The 15,895-nt window shown below is 38.3% G+C and overlaps 2 protein-coding genes across 3 annotated transcripts in view; both read right to left on the minus strand.

Moving 5' to 3' along the window:
• Positions 1-1,490, minus strand: part of LOC107665349 (katanin p60 ATPase-containing subunit A1-like) — a 12,843-nt gene extending 11,353 nt beyond the window's left edge. The window contains exons 1-3 of one of the 2 annotated variants that reach the window (XM_016456185.1): positions 1,289-1,490; positions 850-1,012; positions 603-745 (exon numbers count right to left, since the gene is read on the minus strand). In XM_016456185.1, coding sequence (XP_016311671.1) covers positions 603-745; positions 850-1,011 — 305 coding nt within the window. In that variant the 5' untranslated portion in view covers position 1,012; positions 1,289-1,490. Of the gene's footprint in view, positions 1-602; positions 746-849; positions 1,016-1,288 lie in introns of both variants that reach the window. The other variant, XM_016456186.1, reaches the window with a different exon arrangement.
• Positions 1,491-2,008: 518 nt separating this feature from the next.
• Positions 2,009-15,895, minus strand: part of LOC107665348 (midasin-like) — a 56,560-nt gene continuing 42,673 nt past the window's right edge. The window contains exons 74-101 of the mRNA XM_016456184.1: positions 15,575-15,728; positions 15,195-15,341; positions 14,847-14,973; positions 14,658-14,763; positions 14,421-14,536; positions 13,495-13,914; positions 13,044-13,267; positions 12,594-12,731; positions 12,305-12,483; positions 12,046-12,207; positions 11,688-11,825; positions 11,335-11,473; positions 10,883-11,187; positions 10,617-10,752; positions 9,693-10,006; positions 9,439-9,594; positions 8,903-9,004; positions 8,515-8,713; positions 8,144-8,305; positions 7,904-8,061; positions 6,811-6,900; positions 6,565-6,680; positions 6,179-6,353; positions 4,294-4,367; positions 4,038-4,152; positions 3,786-3,852; positions 3,528-3,670; positions 2,009-3,192 (exon numbers count right to left, since the gene is read on the minus strand). Of these exons, the coding sequence (XP_016311670.1) occupies positions 3,007-3,192; positions 3,528-3,670; positions 3,786-3,852; positions 4,038-4,152; positions 4,294-4,367; positions 6,179-6,353; positions 6,565-6,680; positions 6,811-6,900; positions 7,904-8,061; positions 8,144-8,305; positions 8,515-8,713; positions 8,903-9,004; positions 9,439-9,594; positions 9,693-10,006; positions 10,617-10,752; positions 10,883-11,187; positions 11,335-11,473; positions 11,688-11,825; positions 12,046-12,207; positions 12,305-12,483; positions 12,594-12,731; positions 13,044-13,267; positions 13,495-13,914; positions 14,421-14,536; positions 14,658-14,763; positions 14,847-14,973; positions 15,195-15,341; positions 15,575-15,728 (4,548 nt within the window). The 3' untranslated portion in view covers positions 2,009-3,006. The remainder of the gene's footprint in view (positions 3,193-3,527; positions 3,671-3,785; positions 3,853-4,037; positions 4,153-4,293; positions 4,368-6,178; positions 6,354-6,564; positions 6,681-6,810; positions 6,901-7,903; positions 8,062-8,143; positions 8,306-8,514; positions 8,714-8,902; positions 9,005-9,438; positions 9,595-9,692; positions 10,007-10,616; positions 10,753-10,882; positions 11,188-11,334; positions 11,474-11,687; positions 11,826-12,045; positions 12,208-12,304; positions 12,484-12,593; positions 12,732-13,043; positions 13,268-13,494; positions 13,915-14,420; positions 14,537-14,657; positions 14,764-14,846; positions 14,974-15,194; positions 15,342-15,574; positions 15,729-15,895) is intronic.

The raw sequence follows: 15,895 nt of genomic DNA on the forward strand, positions 1-15,895 counted from the left end.
TATTAAGCAAAATGCCCCTCTCTACAGTTTATTTTTCTAGCTGATTAATGAGTTTATGGTTACCGAATATGTTTTTTTTTCTGAGGTAAATGTGACGTGACATTGTTTACAAGCCGTTATACTGGCGTTTTTGCATGGCTGAAACACTGATTGAGCGATTACATGAGACAGGATACGGATTGTAAAGTTGTACTGGAATTTTTCATGATAATTCCAATAATTTTTTAAATGTTATTATTAATGTCCAATTTTTTAGGAAATAAAAATTGTAAAAGCACTCATGTTTCTAAGTTTTCCATGATCTTCTAAGATTTCCATGACATGACCATAGGAAATGAAGTGAAAAGTGAAAAAAGTTTCAACCAGTTTTGTCTTCATTACACAAAATCCATCAAGTGCCTGATGATGAAGACCTAACTGGTCGAAAATCTGAAAAGTCTGATGACTTGCAACACAAAACACCATGTTATAGTCTACGAAACACGCTGCCCTATGCAGAATTCTTACTTCAAATGTACTATACACACATGAGTAAAAGAGTTTCTATGACTCTGTGATGAATGTCAGGAGGGTTTAGAATAAAACCAGACATGAACATGTACCTGTGCTCCACGTGAACAGGCATAATGTCATTCTCCAGGCCAAAGCTGCTGGGTTTGGATGGGGTCGATTCCAGCTGGAAGCTCTCAAGTGTTGCCATGATCTCCCGAACTTGCTTAGTTTCCTCATTTATCTCCTGCCAAACCTGGATGAGACAACATGAACACCCAAAGGCCTGTCACAACAAGTGAATAACATTAAATAGTCTGAATCCTACTTTCAGGGAGTGTGAAGTGAGGAACTCTTAACCTGCTGCCATTTCTGCTGTAGAGAGGAGTCTCTGACTGAGTAGAGGTATTTTCTGATCTGCTCCAGGACCCCCTGATAACAGACCACCGCAGAGCTGTAGTTGCCCAGCAGGGCGTATTCTCTCGCCAGCTTCACATTCTCATTGATCTCCGCCAAACTCATTCTGCAAGAGTTCAAACACAAAATACAAACAACATTTGTGAACGCAAATGGTGTCAGTTAATAACACTCATATAAACCACATAAACATGGGGGAAAAATTCAACGATGCAACGACTTCCAGACAGTAACGTTATCCAGAAACAGACGCACAAACGTTTCGGGGACTACCAAGAAAATATGACAGGGAGGCATTAAACATCATGAGCTTACGTCAAAACAAACATTTCAACTGTATATTATAGCAGTGTGTGTATTTATCGAGTTGAATTGTACATACCTGTGAAGATATCAGTCTTTGAAGTGTGTAAAACTATCCTGAAAGATGTTCGTAAAGGAAAGGCTCAGCATTCAGCAGTTATTACGGATCAAAACTCATGTGTGTGCTGCTTTGGACGAGGATTATATTTGAAATAATTTAGGATCCACACAAACTCATAAGTTCACTTCAGTAGTTCTCTTCTTTGGGAAGGGCACTTAAGATTGTGAAGACGGAAACAAAAGTAAAAATACCTCGCGCCGCTGCATTTCAACATAAAAGTCAATAGCGCGAGAATGTCTTTTCAAAATAAAAGTGGAGTATGGAGATACAAAATTCAGTTATTAACAATTAATTAACTAAATATATAAAAAATACATATTAATCGAAAAATATCTAATTAAAGAAAACTAATGCAATTAAATTAAAATAATGTAATAAAACAATGTTGTGAACATGTAGACAGCAACATTGCCATTGGAAAAATGGAACATGGCACCAACAATACAAACAAAATTTGTTACATCGTTGTTAAAAGGTTGCCTACATTGAGGCAACGTTGTGGTTGCTGGGTATAAGTCTATAAGCTACAATTAACTTTTTAAACAGAGCTGTTTATTTTGTAGTCATAAAACTCGGAATAGAATTAGTACTGCCAATATGAGTTCTATTTGGAGTCAGTTTTTAGAATAGCAGTTTTTGATTTGAGTAAAAGACCATACAATTCAGACCATAATGAAAACATTTCAAAAATGTTTTATTGTTATTTCCACGGTTATCAGCAAGTTTCACATTTCATGAACCAAGATGAGGAAGATGACAGGAGACCATAGACGTATACCAGGTTACGGTTGCATTTGTAATGTGTACATGATGAAACCGTTTGTTTTTTGACAAAGAATGCACAGACCGAGCAGAAAAATGCGTGTAAAATGTAACTGAATGAATGAAATGTTTTACTAGATATGTCTAGTAAGAGATGCAGCGATTGCCTATGAGGTTAAATCATCTGTAGGATACAGAACAGTGATTGAAATCACAGACAATTTAGAAGATCTTCCAAAGTTTTCTTCACTTGCAGAAATTGTGCTTCCGATTGTAAAGAAGAAATAGCCAGTGATCCAGTAGTCAGAATCCTTTTTCAGTACCAAAGTTTTAATTGAGAACAGTCTAGATGGGAATGTGGGTTTTTGTAAAGGCACATAGTTTTTCTGGGTAATCATAAATGGGTCTGAATGTGATTACTGACATGCAGTTGGACTTTAGTTTTTTTGCATATGATATTATCAAACATTGGCAGTGCCATTCATACTAAAGTTGTCACATTCACATTTACAAACTGGATGCATACAGGACAAGAAAGGGGGTGGGAAATACTATCGGGGTGGAGGTATCTTCAGCCAACATTCAGTCAGTTCAACTGAAGTTTTTCCACACATGGGCATCACATTTCCTTGCAGTTAAAGAAAAAAAAAGAAGATGTGCAAAGTTGATTGATGGTAATAACAATGGCAAAAACATTTTTGGTGACTGTGGTGATGAAAAGGATAAACCACTTCAATCAAACTACAAATTCAGTAAAATAAAATTAAGAAAAAGGCACATGTACAGCAGCCTGTCTAATGTCTTTGTGTGTGTGTGTGCTGTGTGCACTGATGTTTGGGACGACTAGCAGCAGTGGAACTTCAGTTTTACAGTTGTGTCTTCTGGCCCCTCTTAATTTGCTTCCATGTGGTCCATTACTGGTCTGTGGCGGTGACAAGCTCGAACCACTGTCTCAAAGCATCACTCAGTGTCTCTGGGAGGGCGTTCACATTTCGCAAGATAACGTAGAAGGGGAAAGGGAATTCCTCCATGTAGGACCGAATCTCCGGCAGCTCACCCGGCCCTTTAAATATGGGTACTTTGATATCCAATATGGAATCCTAACATGGAGAGATTCATGTATTAATATACATTAAAATTTAAAATGCATATTTATTTCTTGATTTTAATTACATAAGTAATTTCATAATAAATACAATTCTAATAATTTTAAGATAAATGTTGTTAATGTTTTATTAATGCTAAACAATTTTACTAATGCTAAATTATCTTAAGTAAAAAAAATAAAATAAATAAGTATGGGGATCACTTGTATCTTCAAAGTTTTGCATAGATTTAGATGATGTCAAAACATAAACAGCAAATTAATTTTTTTTTGTTTAGCTAAACCTGCATTGTGAAAACAAAATCCTGTTGAACCAATCGGATTCCTCACCCTGGAGTTTGGGTTATCCAGCACTACAAATATGACAAAGATGTTTGCGCTGCGAGCAGCCTGAACGGCAGCTGCGACTCTCTCTTTCCCTTCCAAGAACAAACCGCGACCATCAGATACTATTAGCAGTAACTGAGACGTTTCTGTTAAGAGAAAGAGAGGGAAAAAAAAAATAAAAGAAATGCATTAGAACAGAAAGAAAACGAGACTCATAACTAAGAGCTGCTTTGTTTACATCAATGTGATCAATTATTTTACCGGTGTTTGTCGAGCCAGGGGTCTGCTGTTTGGCTGCCATGAACATATTTGATGAAGTCTCTAAAAACTGAAAGAAAAAAAATATTCCAAATGATTTTAATTGGCTGTGGAATATAAAATCTGACAGTCACCACATTTCATATTAGTTTAAAAATATTACAAGATAATATAAATAAATGTAACAAATAAAACATAAAAATTAACTGAATTAACACAAAATCAAGACAATAAAGAAAGTCCAGAGATATTTACTTGAGCTATTCTGGTCTTTTTCTGCTGGAACTGACAGAGGCGCAGTATTTTTGCTCCTGTTTGGTCATTGAACTGCTGGTGGAAGGGATGGAGCAGCTGGACACTCTCTCCAAAACTACAGAAAATGAATTAAAAGAGAGATAAATTAGTATGTGTATGCATGCATGAATTAATTTATTTATAGAAAAACAGAGAATCTCTGCACCAGTATTTCTGTGCTCAGCCAAAAGAGGAGTAAAAAAAAAAATAACCTCACCTGCACACAGCCACCTGACCCACTTCCAAAAGTGTGAGAGCGTTCACTATGACAGAAACCGACTCAAATGCCAGCTACAGGGACAGACACAATATCAAATACAATATTTATTAAAATAAATGAGGTAAAACATCTTTCCATTTTAAGAGGTTCACATTAGGGGTGCCGCAATATACCAGTACTAAGAATAACTGTAATAGTTAAAAAAAATATATATATTGATATTATGTTAATACAACACATATAATATTGATACTATGTTAATACAACACATAAAATATTATATATACAGGGTTTCTGCAGACTTGAACAAGTTATATTTAAGACTTTTTAAGACCTTTTTAATACCACCTTATATGAAATTTAAGACCTAAACCTGTAATGGAAATACACATTTGATTACATACATATATGTAATATTTAGTGTGTATAAATTAAAAAGAAAACAAAATATCAATGCTGTAATAAATGGTATTTATTACTATGATATACAGTGAACTTTTCATGTCAGCAGACAATATTCCATACAAAAATGTTTTGATATATTAAACATAAAACATTGAATACTGATATTCAAAATAATTAATAAATGAAAAGATGCTTTAAATGTGAAATTAAAAGCGCCAGTAGGTCACTGTTAAGTGAGTCATTGCGACTGAACCGAATCATTTAAACGGTTGATTCATTCGGGAACGAAACACCGTCATGTTGCTCAGAGACGCAAAACAGCGCTGTAGGTTTGTTTGAAATTATTTTTGTTGGCGAAATAGTGCAAAAACAGGTAATATGGTGTCTAAAACGTAAGTCTCTTAATAAAACTTCTAGTTTATTGAACGGTTGTAAAAAAAAAAATCACATTTGTATATGGTAATTAATGTATTTTAATAGACTGAATCATGCAGTGATCAGGCAAAGCGCTAGACTTCACGTAATGCGTGCACACTGTAGGTGTTTTGAATGTTTGTTTTTTTTGCTTCGTGAGAATATTGAGTAAAATAGCTCACTTGTCATGGTGTTATTTAACTATATCATGTTATGAATAAAATAAACATTTTGAATTTTTACCTCAGTGTGTTTCTTCTGAGTTTGTGTGCTGTCACGCTCATTTGTTCTGAAGTCTCAAGACAAACAGAGTGAGCCTCAGCGCGAGCTTGTATTCTGTATTCTGCTAACTTACTGCAATTCTCTCTGATGACGCAGCAACTTACCGCAGGGAAGAACAAATCTTCAGTCTGTCCAATGATTGTAAAGTCATTAGGTCCGTCAGACTTAAGATATTTTAGCGGTAATGAGACCAAAAATAATTAAGACCCATCGAATCCGAATTTAAGACATTTTAAGGCCTTATATTAGGAAAACGTTATTTAAGACATTTTAAGACTTTTTAAGGACACGCGGACACCCTGTATATAATCCAACACTAGTAACTAATCTGGTTGATGCTCCAACATAGTAGGTCGAAGTATTGCACATTAACGCTGGTTGCTACCCATCATAAAACGGGGGAAAAAAAGGGAAAAATGTAGTGTGTAGCTACTAATTCCAAGTAGAATAATGTTGGAAGAGATGACAGACAAAAACGAGACACTCTACCCACACCCAAAAAAGACACCCCAGTGTAAAGGAAGTGACGATCAGTGAGTTCTTTTTGTATGCTTTTGTACAGCTCGAGCCCTTTCCCCTTTAATCTACCATAGGGGATCCCATCTGCCCTCGGAACAAGATTCTTCCCCGTCCCTCTGGAGGTCTGTGCACGCTGCTGCCATTAATGGTGTTGTATTCTTTTGACCATGATAATAGTGTGGTGAAAATCTAATATTGTAACAGCCCTAGTTGACTTCAGTAGGTGATATTTAATATCTAAAGTGATTTTGGGAGACTGTACCTGTTTGGAGTGGTTGTCCACCATACTGGAGGAGTCATCCACAGCCAGGCAGATCTGGTAGTTTCTCTTACTGGGCTTTGTTCTCCTCAGCCAGATCTTATCCTTGCGGAACTGACTGGCGATGTAAGGAATGACCTTACGCATGTTCAGCCGTTTACCTGTGCGGAAGTCTCCCCTGTTTAGGATCATTAAACAGTGTTAATGGAAAAGTAAAATGTTGAGAAGAACTGAAAGAAAACCCAAATGTTGAGGGTCTAAACTGATAAATATGACCAATGAAAGAACACTGCCAGAGAAGCTACTCCTTCAAATGATCATACCTGTGATCCTGATAGAGCGGTTTTAATTGAAATGCTTATTTTGAGGTTAGATGGGAAGGGACCGACCTGAGTTTGGCAGCCTGCGTGGGCTCCAAGACAAGGCGGAGCTGCTCACAGAGCTGCTGGGACAGAGGAGACGTCAGGGCCTGGTACTGATGCCACAGCACTGCTGCCGCACTCTCCTGAGGGAAATGGAGTAATAAAGAAAAAAAAAAAGAACAGATGGCATTAATTTAAAGAAATATTACAGTTTCGATATGTGAGGTAAAGAGAAGAAGCTCAGTTGTCATGTGACTGGTGTTATGATGTCACCTCTTCCTGGGATCCTAAAGTCTGTCTCTGCCAGGCCTCCAACTGCAGCTCCATCTCTCTTCTCAGCTCTTCTGGGTTCTTCAGTTGTACCTGATATAACACAAATTCCAGTACAATCTAAATGCCGAATGTAATACAGATGCATTTTCACTAGTGGTATCACTAGTGGTTTGGGATCAGTAAGATTTTTTTAAATGCTTTTGAAAAAAGTCTCTTATGCTCACCATGGCATCAATTTGATAAAAAACCCCAGTAATATTGTGAAACATTATTACAATTTAAAAAACTCTTTTCTATTTTAAAAAGTAATTCATTAATTGATGGCAAAGTTACTCCTTTACTCCAGTCTTCTGCATCACATGATCCTCCAGAAATCAGTCAAATATGATATGATATATGAAATATTTGCTGCTCAAGAAACAATTATTATATTACAATTTCAAAAAACTGTTTTCTATTTTAAAAAGTAATTCATTAATTGATGGCAAAGTTACTCCTTTACTCCAGTCTTCTGCATCACATGATCCTCCAGAAATCAGTCAAATATGATATGATATATGAAATATTTGCTGCTCAAGAAACAATTATTATATTTTTGTGGAAACCGTAACACCTTTTCTCCAGGATTTTTTAATGAATAGAAAGTTCAAAAGGACATTATTTATTCAAAATTTAAATCTTTTGCAACATTATAGATGTTTTTTTTACAGTCACTTTTGCTTAACTTTATGCATCCTTGTGTCAGACTCTGTTCCGTGTTTTGTGGTTGTTTTCCTCATGTGCCTTCCTTTCCCATGTTTAATTTGTCCCAGGTGTTTCCCATGATGTTTCATTGCTCCCAGGTGTGTCTCGTCATCCCCTCCTCCTGTGTGTATAAATAGTGTTCCCTGTGTGTGCTCCAGGGTCCGGTATTGTTTGTGTCTACAGTGCTACGTGTGATTCCCCGTGAAGATGAATAACTCCTCGTTCCTTGCTCTGTGTTCCCGCACCGTAGCAGATCGTGACACCTTGTTGAATTAAAGTATTAATTTCTTAAAAAAAAAAAAACACATCTGACCCCAAACGTTTTTAGAGCAAGCATAAATCAACATACCTTTTGCATGTCCATCAGTAGTTCAGGCACAGTGTGGATGGTGGACTCGTCACTCCTCTCTTTCATCTCTTCTTCATTACTACTTCTCTGTCTCTCTGGCTTCTCCTTTTCTTCCTCATCGGCCTGTTTCTGTGCCTCCATGTCCCCGCACTCCAAGCCTTATAGAGAATGGATGGATGTTAAACATGGACACACAGCTTACATGTATGTGTACACAGTTGCTGGATGTTAATATCACACCTTTCTGAGAAGCTTTATTGTCGTTTAGCTTCTCTGGTTTAAGCTCCTGGGCTTCAACCGCTTGCAGGTCCTTTTCTTCCTCCACATTCATTGCAATGTCTTCTTCATCCTCCTCTTCCTGTTTCACACCAGTCGGCTTCTGCTGTTCTGCACTGGCAGCATCTATGAAGAAGTTAGTCAGAGAATGTGACTCAGGTGGTACCTCTTCTGCACACTGTTTACATGGATTAGAGAACGTTGCAGGGCAGATTCAAACCTCTTACTCAAATAAGCACACAGCTCAACATTTCTAAGTTACAAAATTAAACATCTGGTGTGCATTTTACACAAAATGAAAGACAGAAGATACATAATGGTAAATGAGTCCTCACCATATGTCTGAGCATCGTATCGCTCCTCTCCCTGTTTTATGTGCTCATACAAGTCAGATTCCTGTTCTGTGTTTGGCTGAGACTGATCCTGCGTTTTCTCCTCTCTGTTGTCAACAGTACGCAAACGCTTATTCACACGCTCATTATAATCACCCATTGAGCGTTCATTATCTGCCTGTCCAGGTTTGCGTTTGAAGCTCTGGTAAAAAAAAATAAGAGAGGACATCAGCTTTTCTATATTATACACTTTAAAATAAAAAATAGCATCATGCCTTTATGTTGTGATTTGAAAACTGCACCACTCTCAGCAACAAGAGAAAATACCACAATTAGATAAATGAGCAAATAATTATCATGTGAAACAGCCTGTTATTGCACACACACTGACCTGCGTGTTTCTCTGCCTCTGTTTGCGTGAACTCATCCTGGCCATCAGCTTAGAGTCGTGCCCCTCAGACTGACTGGCATCCGCTGCCCCGCTGCCATCCTCCTGTGGACATGGATCATTAACTGAGCTTAGCTCCAAAATTATTACAAAAATTATACTGACTAGAGAAATTTCATTTTAAGATTTTAGTAAATAGCCACGACTTCTACAGGCCTGGAAATCAATTTTAATGTTCCCTATTGTGAAGTATATTTGAGTGAAATGGGACTTCATATTATCTACCAGGAACTGACTGGATTGTTGGATCTCATGTGTGACAGGTTGCTGGAAAGGAGCGATTATTGTCCCGCTGTTAATGTTTTGGATTAAAAATTAAGAGGGCACATGATTTAAAAAAAAAAAAAAGAAAGTGTGCACAGATAAATACATTTTTTTTCTTCAAATAAATATATATATATTTTTCCTTTTAGAAATAAAACCTGTTTTTTTTGTAATGCTGACCATCTGCAAACATTAAGCCTCTTTTTTTTGCGCACCTCCTTTGCCTGGTCTCTCTCTGACGCGGCTCCAGCCAGCTCTACTGCGGTGTCACTCTGAACATTCTCCTCTCCTGTCTGTCCATCTGACGCATGTTCCTTCCTCTCGGCAGAATCCAACTGTGCTTCATCATCCTCACCCTCATTGTCCTCCTCCTGTGAAACGTCAGATTTCAATTATTATGCAAGTCTTTTCCCTCTGCATGTTTGTATAACTACAAATTTCCATAACAAATTACTTTTGAACAACACACCTTTGGTTTTTGGCCTTGATCAGCTGGTATGGACTTGTTCTCTTCTCGCCCTTCTTCTTGTCCTTTGTTTTTCTCCTCCTCCTTATCCTCCTCTTCTTCATTCTCTCCTCTCTCATCTGTTTCAGACTCTTGATTCTCTGATTTTTCTGCTCCTTCCTTCTCTTCTGATTTGTCGTCTTCTCCATGTTCCTCCATCTGACCTTCTTGTTGCTCATCTGTCATCTCATCTCCACCTTCCTCCGATCCATCTTTCTCTCCTTCCTTATTCTCATCCACCTCCATGAGTTTGTCATCTATATCAAACGGATTCTCCTCTGAAACAAAAGGAAACAGTGTGTGAAAAACAAAGCACAAATTAAAAATAATTACAGTTAAACTTTTTAATACATGTACACTACCATTCAAAAGTTTGGGATTATTAAGAATAAAAAAAAAAATAATAACTCTTTATTATTTTTGTCTAGGATTTATAATGCATTTATAATGTTACAAAAGATCTCTATTTCAAATGAATGCTGCTCTTTTGAACTTTCTATTAATCAAAGAATCCTGAAAAAAATGCATCATGATTCCCACAAAAATATTAAGCAGCACAACCATTTCTTGCGCAGCAAATCAGCATATTAGAATGATTACTGAAGGATCATGTGACACTTAAGTCTAGAGTAATGGCTGCTGAAAATTCACTTTTGCAATCACAGGAATAAACGACATTTTTAAAAATATATTAAAATAGAAAATAGTTGTTTTAAATTGTAATAATATTTTTCAATATTACTGTTTTACTGTATTTTTGATGCAGCCTTGGTGAGCACAAGATACTTATTTCAAAAACATTACAAAATATTACCAACCCTAGAGTTTTGAATGGTAATATCTTCTGTTAGAGAAGAAACTCAGCAGATGCCTGAATATTGAACATACCGTCTCCTTCTCCTCCCTCTTCATCCTTGCCATCTTCATCCAGGTTGAGATCATCTGGCAGGTCCATGGCATCTGGTTCTGCTGCCTTTTCCTGCTTACCGTGGTACGGGTCTACTTCATTTTCATCAAACTCACGCTACAAACACACACACACACACACACACACACACACATATGAACATGTTGTTAAATATATACCTATTACTATACTCTCTTCCATTGGGAGACAGTTTTGATATTGAGAGAAAGAATGGTGAAGGACTGACCTCATCCACCTGTTCATGGATTTTCTCCTGTTCTTCCTCATCTTGTGAGTGATCTTTGTCCTGGCTCTTATCTTTGTTTGACTCTCCAGCATCCATGTTGTCATCCTTTGCCACCAGCTCTGACTCTCCCTGATCCATTCCTGGACCAGACTCTTCCTCTTTATCACCGTCAACATCATCATCATCATCCTCATCATCTCCCCACATTCTCTCATCCAGAGTATCTGTCTGACCATCACCCAGATCCCCCATCTTCTTATCCAGCTCCTCATCTTCTTCCTTATCAGAGTCTTCTTCATCATCCCCTAAACAGTAGACGAGAGATTAATGTCATGATGTCATCATGTTTTTTCTCATCTTCAAATTCAAGTTAAGTATTGTCCAATTTGCATCTGCTAAAACCATTTTTAGTTCGACCTGTCATCTAATTGAGTAACAGTAAGTGCAGTCACCTGGCTCATAGTCTGTACCGTCATGCATCTTTCCATCAAAGTCATCAGACATCTCAATGGCATTGTCCTCCTCTTTGATGTCCTGTTTGTTTTGCTCCTCCTCCTTCTTGTCCTGACCCTCCTGGAAGGTGTCTTCAACCTGAACAAAGGCAAAGGTTCAGAAATTCAGTTTGACACCAGTCCAGATTTTAAGTTTCAATCAAGTTCAGAATTTCAATTTGAATCCAGTTCAGAATTGAATTTCAACTCCAGTTCAGAATTCAGTTTAACGTAAAATGAAAGTTCAATACCAATTTCAGATAGTTTAAATGTTCAAATGCTTTCTTAACAGCGGTTTACTCATACTAATGTACCTGATCCTCGTTCTCGATTTTGTCGCTGACGTCTTTTACTCCTTCACCTTCTCCTATTCCTCCACCCTCATAATCATGGAACTCCGTCGCTCCCTCACCGTCTCCTCCTCCCATCAGCTCCTGGGGCAGACAGAAACCCTGTAGAGTGAAAGCAGAGATAGGGAGAGAAAGAGATGGATAAAAGGACAGAGTAACAAAAATTTAAAAATCAAGAACTAAATGTATTACAGATAGATATGGGAAAAGTGGTTTTAAAGTCAACTAAATGATAATGTTGCAAACAACAGCTTTTCAGATTGAGCAATTCTGTCTCAGAAAGGCTCCAGTGACCAGTGAGGGCAAGCAGAAGACAATATACCTTCTGTGCGAGTTCAGTGAAGATGTTAGCGAGGACGGACAGCAGCTTTCCTGTGGTACGGTGAGCTCCCATCAGTACAGCCAGATAATACCTCACCAACTCAGAGTACAGACACAGCATAGGTTCCAAACGCACCACACCCCTACATGCCTCTTTCAGTTCCTTCATATAAAAATATTCAGTACACACATATATCCACTGTTATTTTCAGACATAATCTGTTTGCAGATAATACTGTTGATTTTTGTGTGCGACTGACCTGTAGTTGGTGGGGCTGGCAGTCGTCCCTGTGTGATCGAAGTCTCTCTAACAGCTCTGTCACGACTCCATTGACCTCTGGTAATGAGAGGCTGGACACATCTCCACTCAGGTCTTCTTCCAGTAACCTGCTCAAGTGTCCCGGTTTCAAGAGCTCCTCTGCCACCTCTGAGTCACTCTCTAGAGAAGCACACATAAAATGAGCGCGTGCACACACACACACACACACACACACACACAAACGGATCCCCTTAAACATGCTCTATGTAAAAGCCAAGGTGAATTGCCACCTCTCTTGTTTTCTGACTGCTGATCCTCCTGTTTTTCCATCTCCCTCCTCTTAACAAGCATCTGAACCGCACACAGAACCATGTTTATCACTTTCTCCAGCTGCCTGGAGAACTCAACAGAAAATGGATGGGAACGTCCTGCATGCAGAGAAGAAAAAAAAAGAAAGGGGTAAATTTAGATCAATATAGACTACACTGATAAATAATAATGCAAGCAAGATGTTACTCTAATGACATTTTAGTAATTTTGTTTTATTTTGTCATTTTATTTAATTTTTTATATTTCTCTAGTTTTTCCATCTATTATTTATATTTTATTTCAGCTTTATTTCAAAAATATTTTTAACAGTGTTAGTTAACAACAACAACAACAACACTGGTGTCAATGTATTGAAAGAGGAAGTAAGGACAGGACATATCAAATTTCTGAACACAACTCTGTGCTCTTACGTTTCTGTGACTGTCTGATAGAGAGCAGGTGAGTCTTCCAGGTGGTGAACTCTGTGAGGCAGGTTTCCACCTCCGTCCTTAAGCCCTGGAGACCGCAGATGAGGGCAGGCTGGGTATGGAGGACCGGAACACCTTCAGGAATAAAGAGTTGTTCTAGAGCCGGCATCTGACCCACCGCAATGCCCAGGCGGTCCAGAGAGGAACAGCAAAGTGTGAAGTCATCCCTATAAGGAGGAGAAATTTAAATAATTTAAATCTAAAGGGCGGTGGATTTAGACTAGAGTTCAGACTGAGGGGGGATGAGGGGCAAAATCTAGTTAGAAAAATGTATATATTGACTCTAAAAATTTCCATGACATTGTTACTGATGACTTGTAGTCACCATTAGAAATTTTCACAACATTTCCACACATTCTGAACAGCTCAAGTGTGATGGGTCTCTCATACTTACCAGCTATGGATAACTCTTTCTGTGGATTCCTGGGCCAATCCATCCAGCTTCTCTTTCAGGTCTTTCACTTCCTTCATTAGGTTCTCCACCTTCTGCTGCACCTCCTTCCAAGCTTGCTCCTCTCGCCGCAGCAAGCATGCCTGTGGCTGGATGTGTGGGGCCAGGGGAGACGGGTGGCTCAGTGTGGCTTGACCCTGCATGACCTCCCCCTCCCTGGCCTCAGCAGGGGCTGCAGAAGAACCTTCAGGACAGCACTGGAGGATCCAAGAGAGCTGCTTGAGAACAACAGAGCAGTGCAGTGCTGAAGACTGAGCCTTGGTGATCCAGTGCTGGAGAGGCTTCTGAGGAGGGAGACCGCTGACATCATCTTCAGAGCAAGGCGTGTCTGACTTGATGCTCTGGATACTGTCAATCAACTTCCTGTTGTTTTAAACGGAAAAGAATCAGAAAACATGAAAACAGAAAATGCACACTGTATTTAAGCGGACCATTCAAAAATTTGGGGTCGGTAAGATTTTAAGATCTTTATGAAGGTCACCAAATTTGCTTTTTAAAAATAAAAATACAATAAAAACAGTAATATTGTGAAATATTATTACAATTTAAAATCTGTTTCAGCAGCCATTACTCCATTATTCAGTGTCACATGATCTTTCATAAATCATTCTAATATGCTGATTTTGTGCTTAAGAAACATTTTTTATTATCAATGTTGAAAACAGTTGTGCTGCTTAATATTTTTTTGTGGAAACTTTGATACATTTCTTTTCAGGATTCTTTGATGAATAGAAAGTTCAAAAGAACAGCATTTATTTGAAATAAAAACCTTTCATAATATAATAATAATAAATCATCCTTGCTGAATAATTTACTGACCCCAAACTTTTGAATGGTAGTGTATCTAATGCATCTTGAAAGGACAGTACCTGAGCTGGACCCAGTGCTCTGTGAGTCCGGCGAGCCTTCGTTTTTGCCTCAGCAAAAGTTTAAACAGGTGAGAAGAGAAACCTCTACATCGTTGTATGTTTCCCAGCCCAAGCTCCTAGTAGGACAGAGCAAGAATTAAAAAAAATCTATCCCTTATTGCAGCACTCAGAGGACCACAATAAAACTTTAAATCTAAAGCAGACAGTTAATTTTGCTCATCGATTTGAGGCCCTCACCTTAACAGCGCTTTGTAATGCCGTCAGCATGGCATTGCGTCTGGCCCAGGATCGATAGAAATACTTCTCACAGCCTTCCCATGCATCTTTCATCTCCGCAAACAATCTGTGTAAGTTATTTACTATCAAAATCAGGCTGTGACTCTTAGCTCTATGACAGGCACTAGTCTGCAGATGATGGTTACGTACGTGTGCTCTGTGCTGTCCTGTGTCTTGACTGCAGACAGGGCTATCTTCATCTCAATGGGCTGCAGACTCAGTGTCTCATCTGGGTCTGCTGTATGACCCCAAGCCAGACCCTTACGGTAGGACAGACCTGGACAGAAACAAAACTCTATCAATCTGCTGTCTGCATACACTTCAAGACTGTAGAAAAAGTGATAGATGTTTGAGCACATAAAATAAAATGAACTTTTATTATAAAATTAATGTCTAAAAAATATAATTAAACAATATTTCAATTTTTTTGCATGACCATGAGAATCCTGATTTATAAAAATCTATTTTCTAATACCACATGAAATGACTCCGACTGACCAATCTGTGCAAGCATCTTGAAGAGATCAGCTAGCGCTCTCTGTTTCTGCAGAAGGATGTGTTTGACCTCTGACTTTTGCTTCACCTGCTCCATGCTGCGGTCCACCGTCAGGGTCTGCAGGGCCTGCACATTGGTAATTATCTCGGCTGGAACAATAACAAATTGGAGAAATAGTTAGGTTTTTCATTCATAAAAGATTTTCAAAATTCACACATCCTCACATTAATAAGCCACAAACATAACCTGGAACATGTAGAGTAAGCTCTACTAGCCTGACTACAGCAAATATGACAGCATAAAATAAATCTAGTTTAATAATAAGACAAAATAAACTCCTCTATGAAGTTCTCAGCCTATAAATGAAGGCAAACAGTGCTACCTGTGAACTGAGCCAGGTCTTCTGAGAGCTCAGGCAGAGTGGTCTTCTTTACCAGTTGTACACACAACTTTTTCATCTTCCTCGTGAGGACAGGCAGACGGGCTTGGAGAGACGAGGGCTCTTTATCAGATGAGATTTCCTCTGGACCATCAGCCTGATGCATGAAAGCGTTTAAATACAACTTTGTTACAAAAAGACACCATAAGGATAATTATGAGGAGAATAGAGTTGTTCAAACTGCTTTTATCCAAAGCGACTTACAACAATAGAAGCATGTCATATTATTTGCAAAGAAAATGTCTCACTGGCAAAAGAGATACT

Source organism: Sinocyclocheilus anshuiensis, unplaced genomic scaffold (genome assembly GCF_001515605.1).
Source record: "Sinocyclocheilus anshuiensis isolate Anshui unplaced genomic scaffold, SAMN03320099.WGS_v1.1 scaffold199, whole genome shotgun sequence".
Classification (NCBI taxonomy): Eukaryota; Metazoa; Chordata; class Actinopteri; order Cypriniformes; family Cyprinidae; genus Sinocyclocheilus; species Sinocyclocheilus anshuiensis.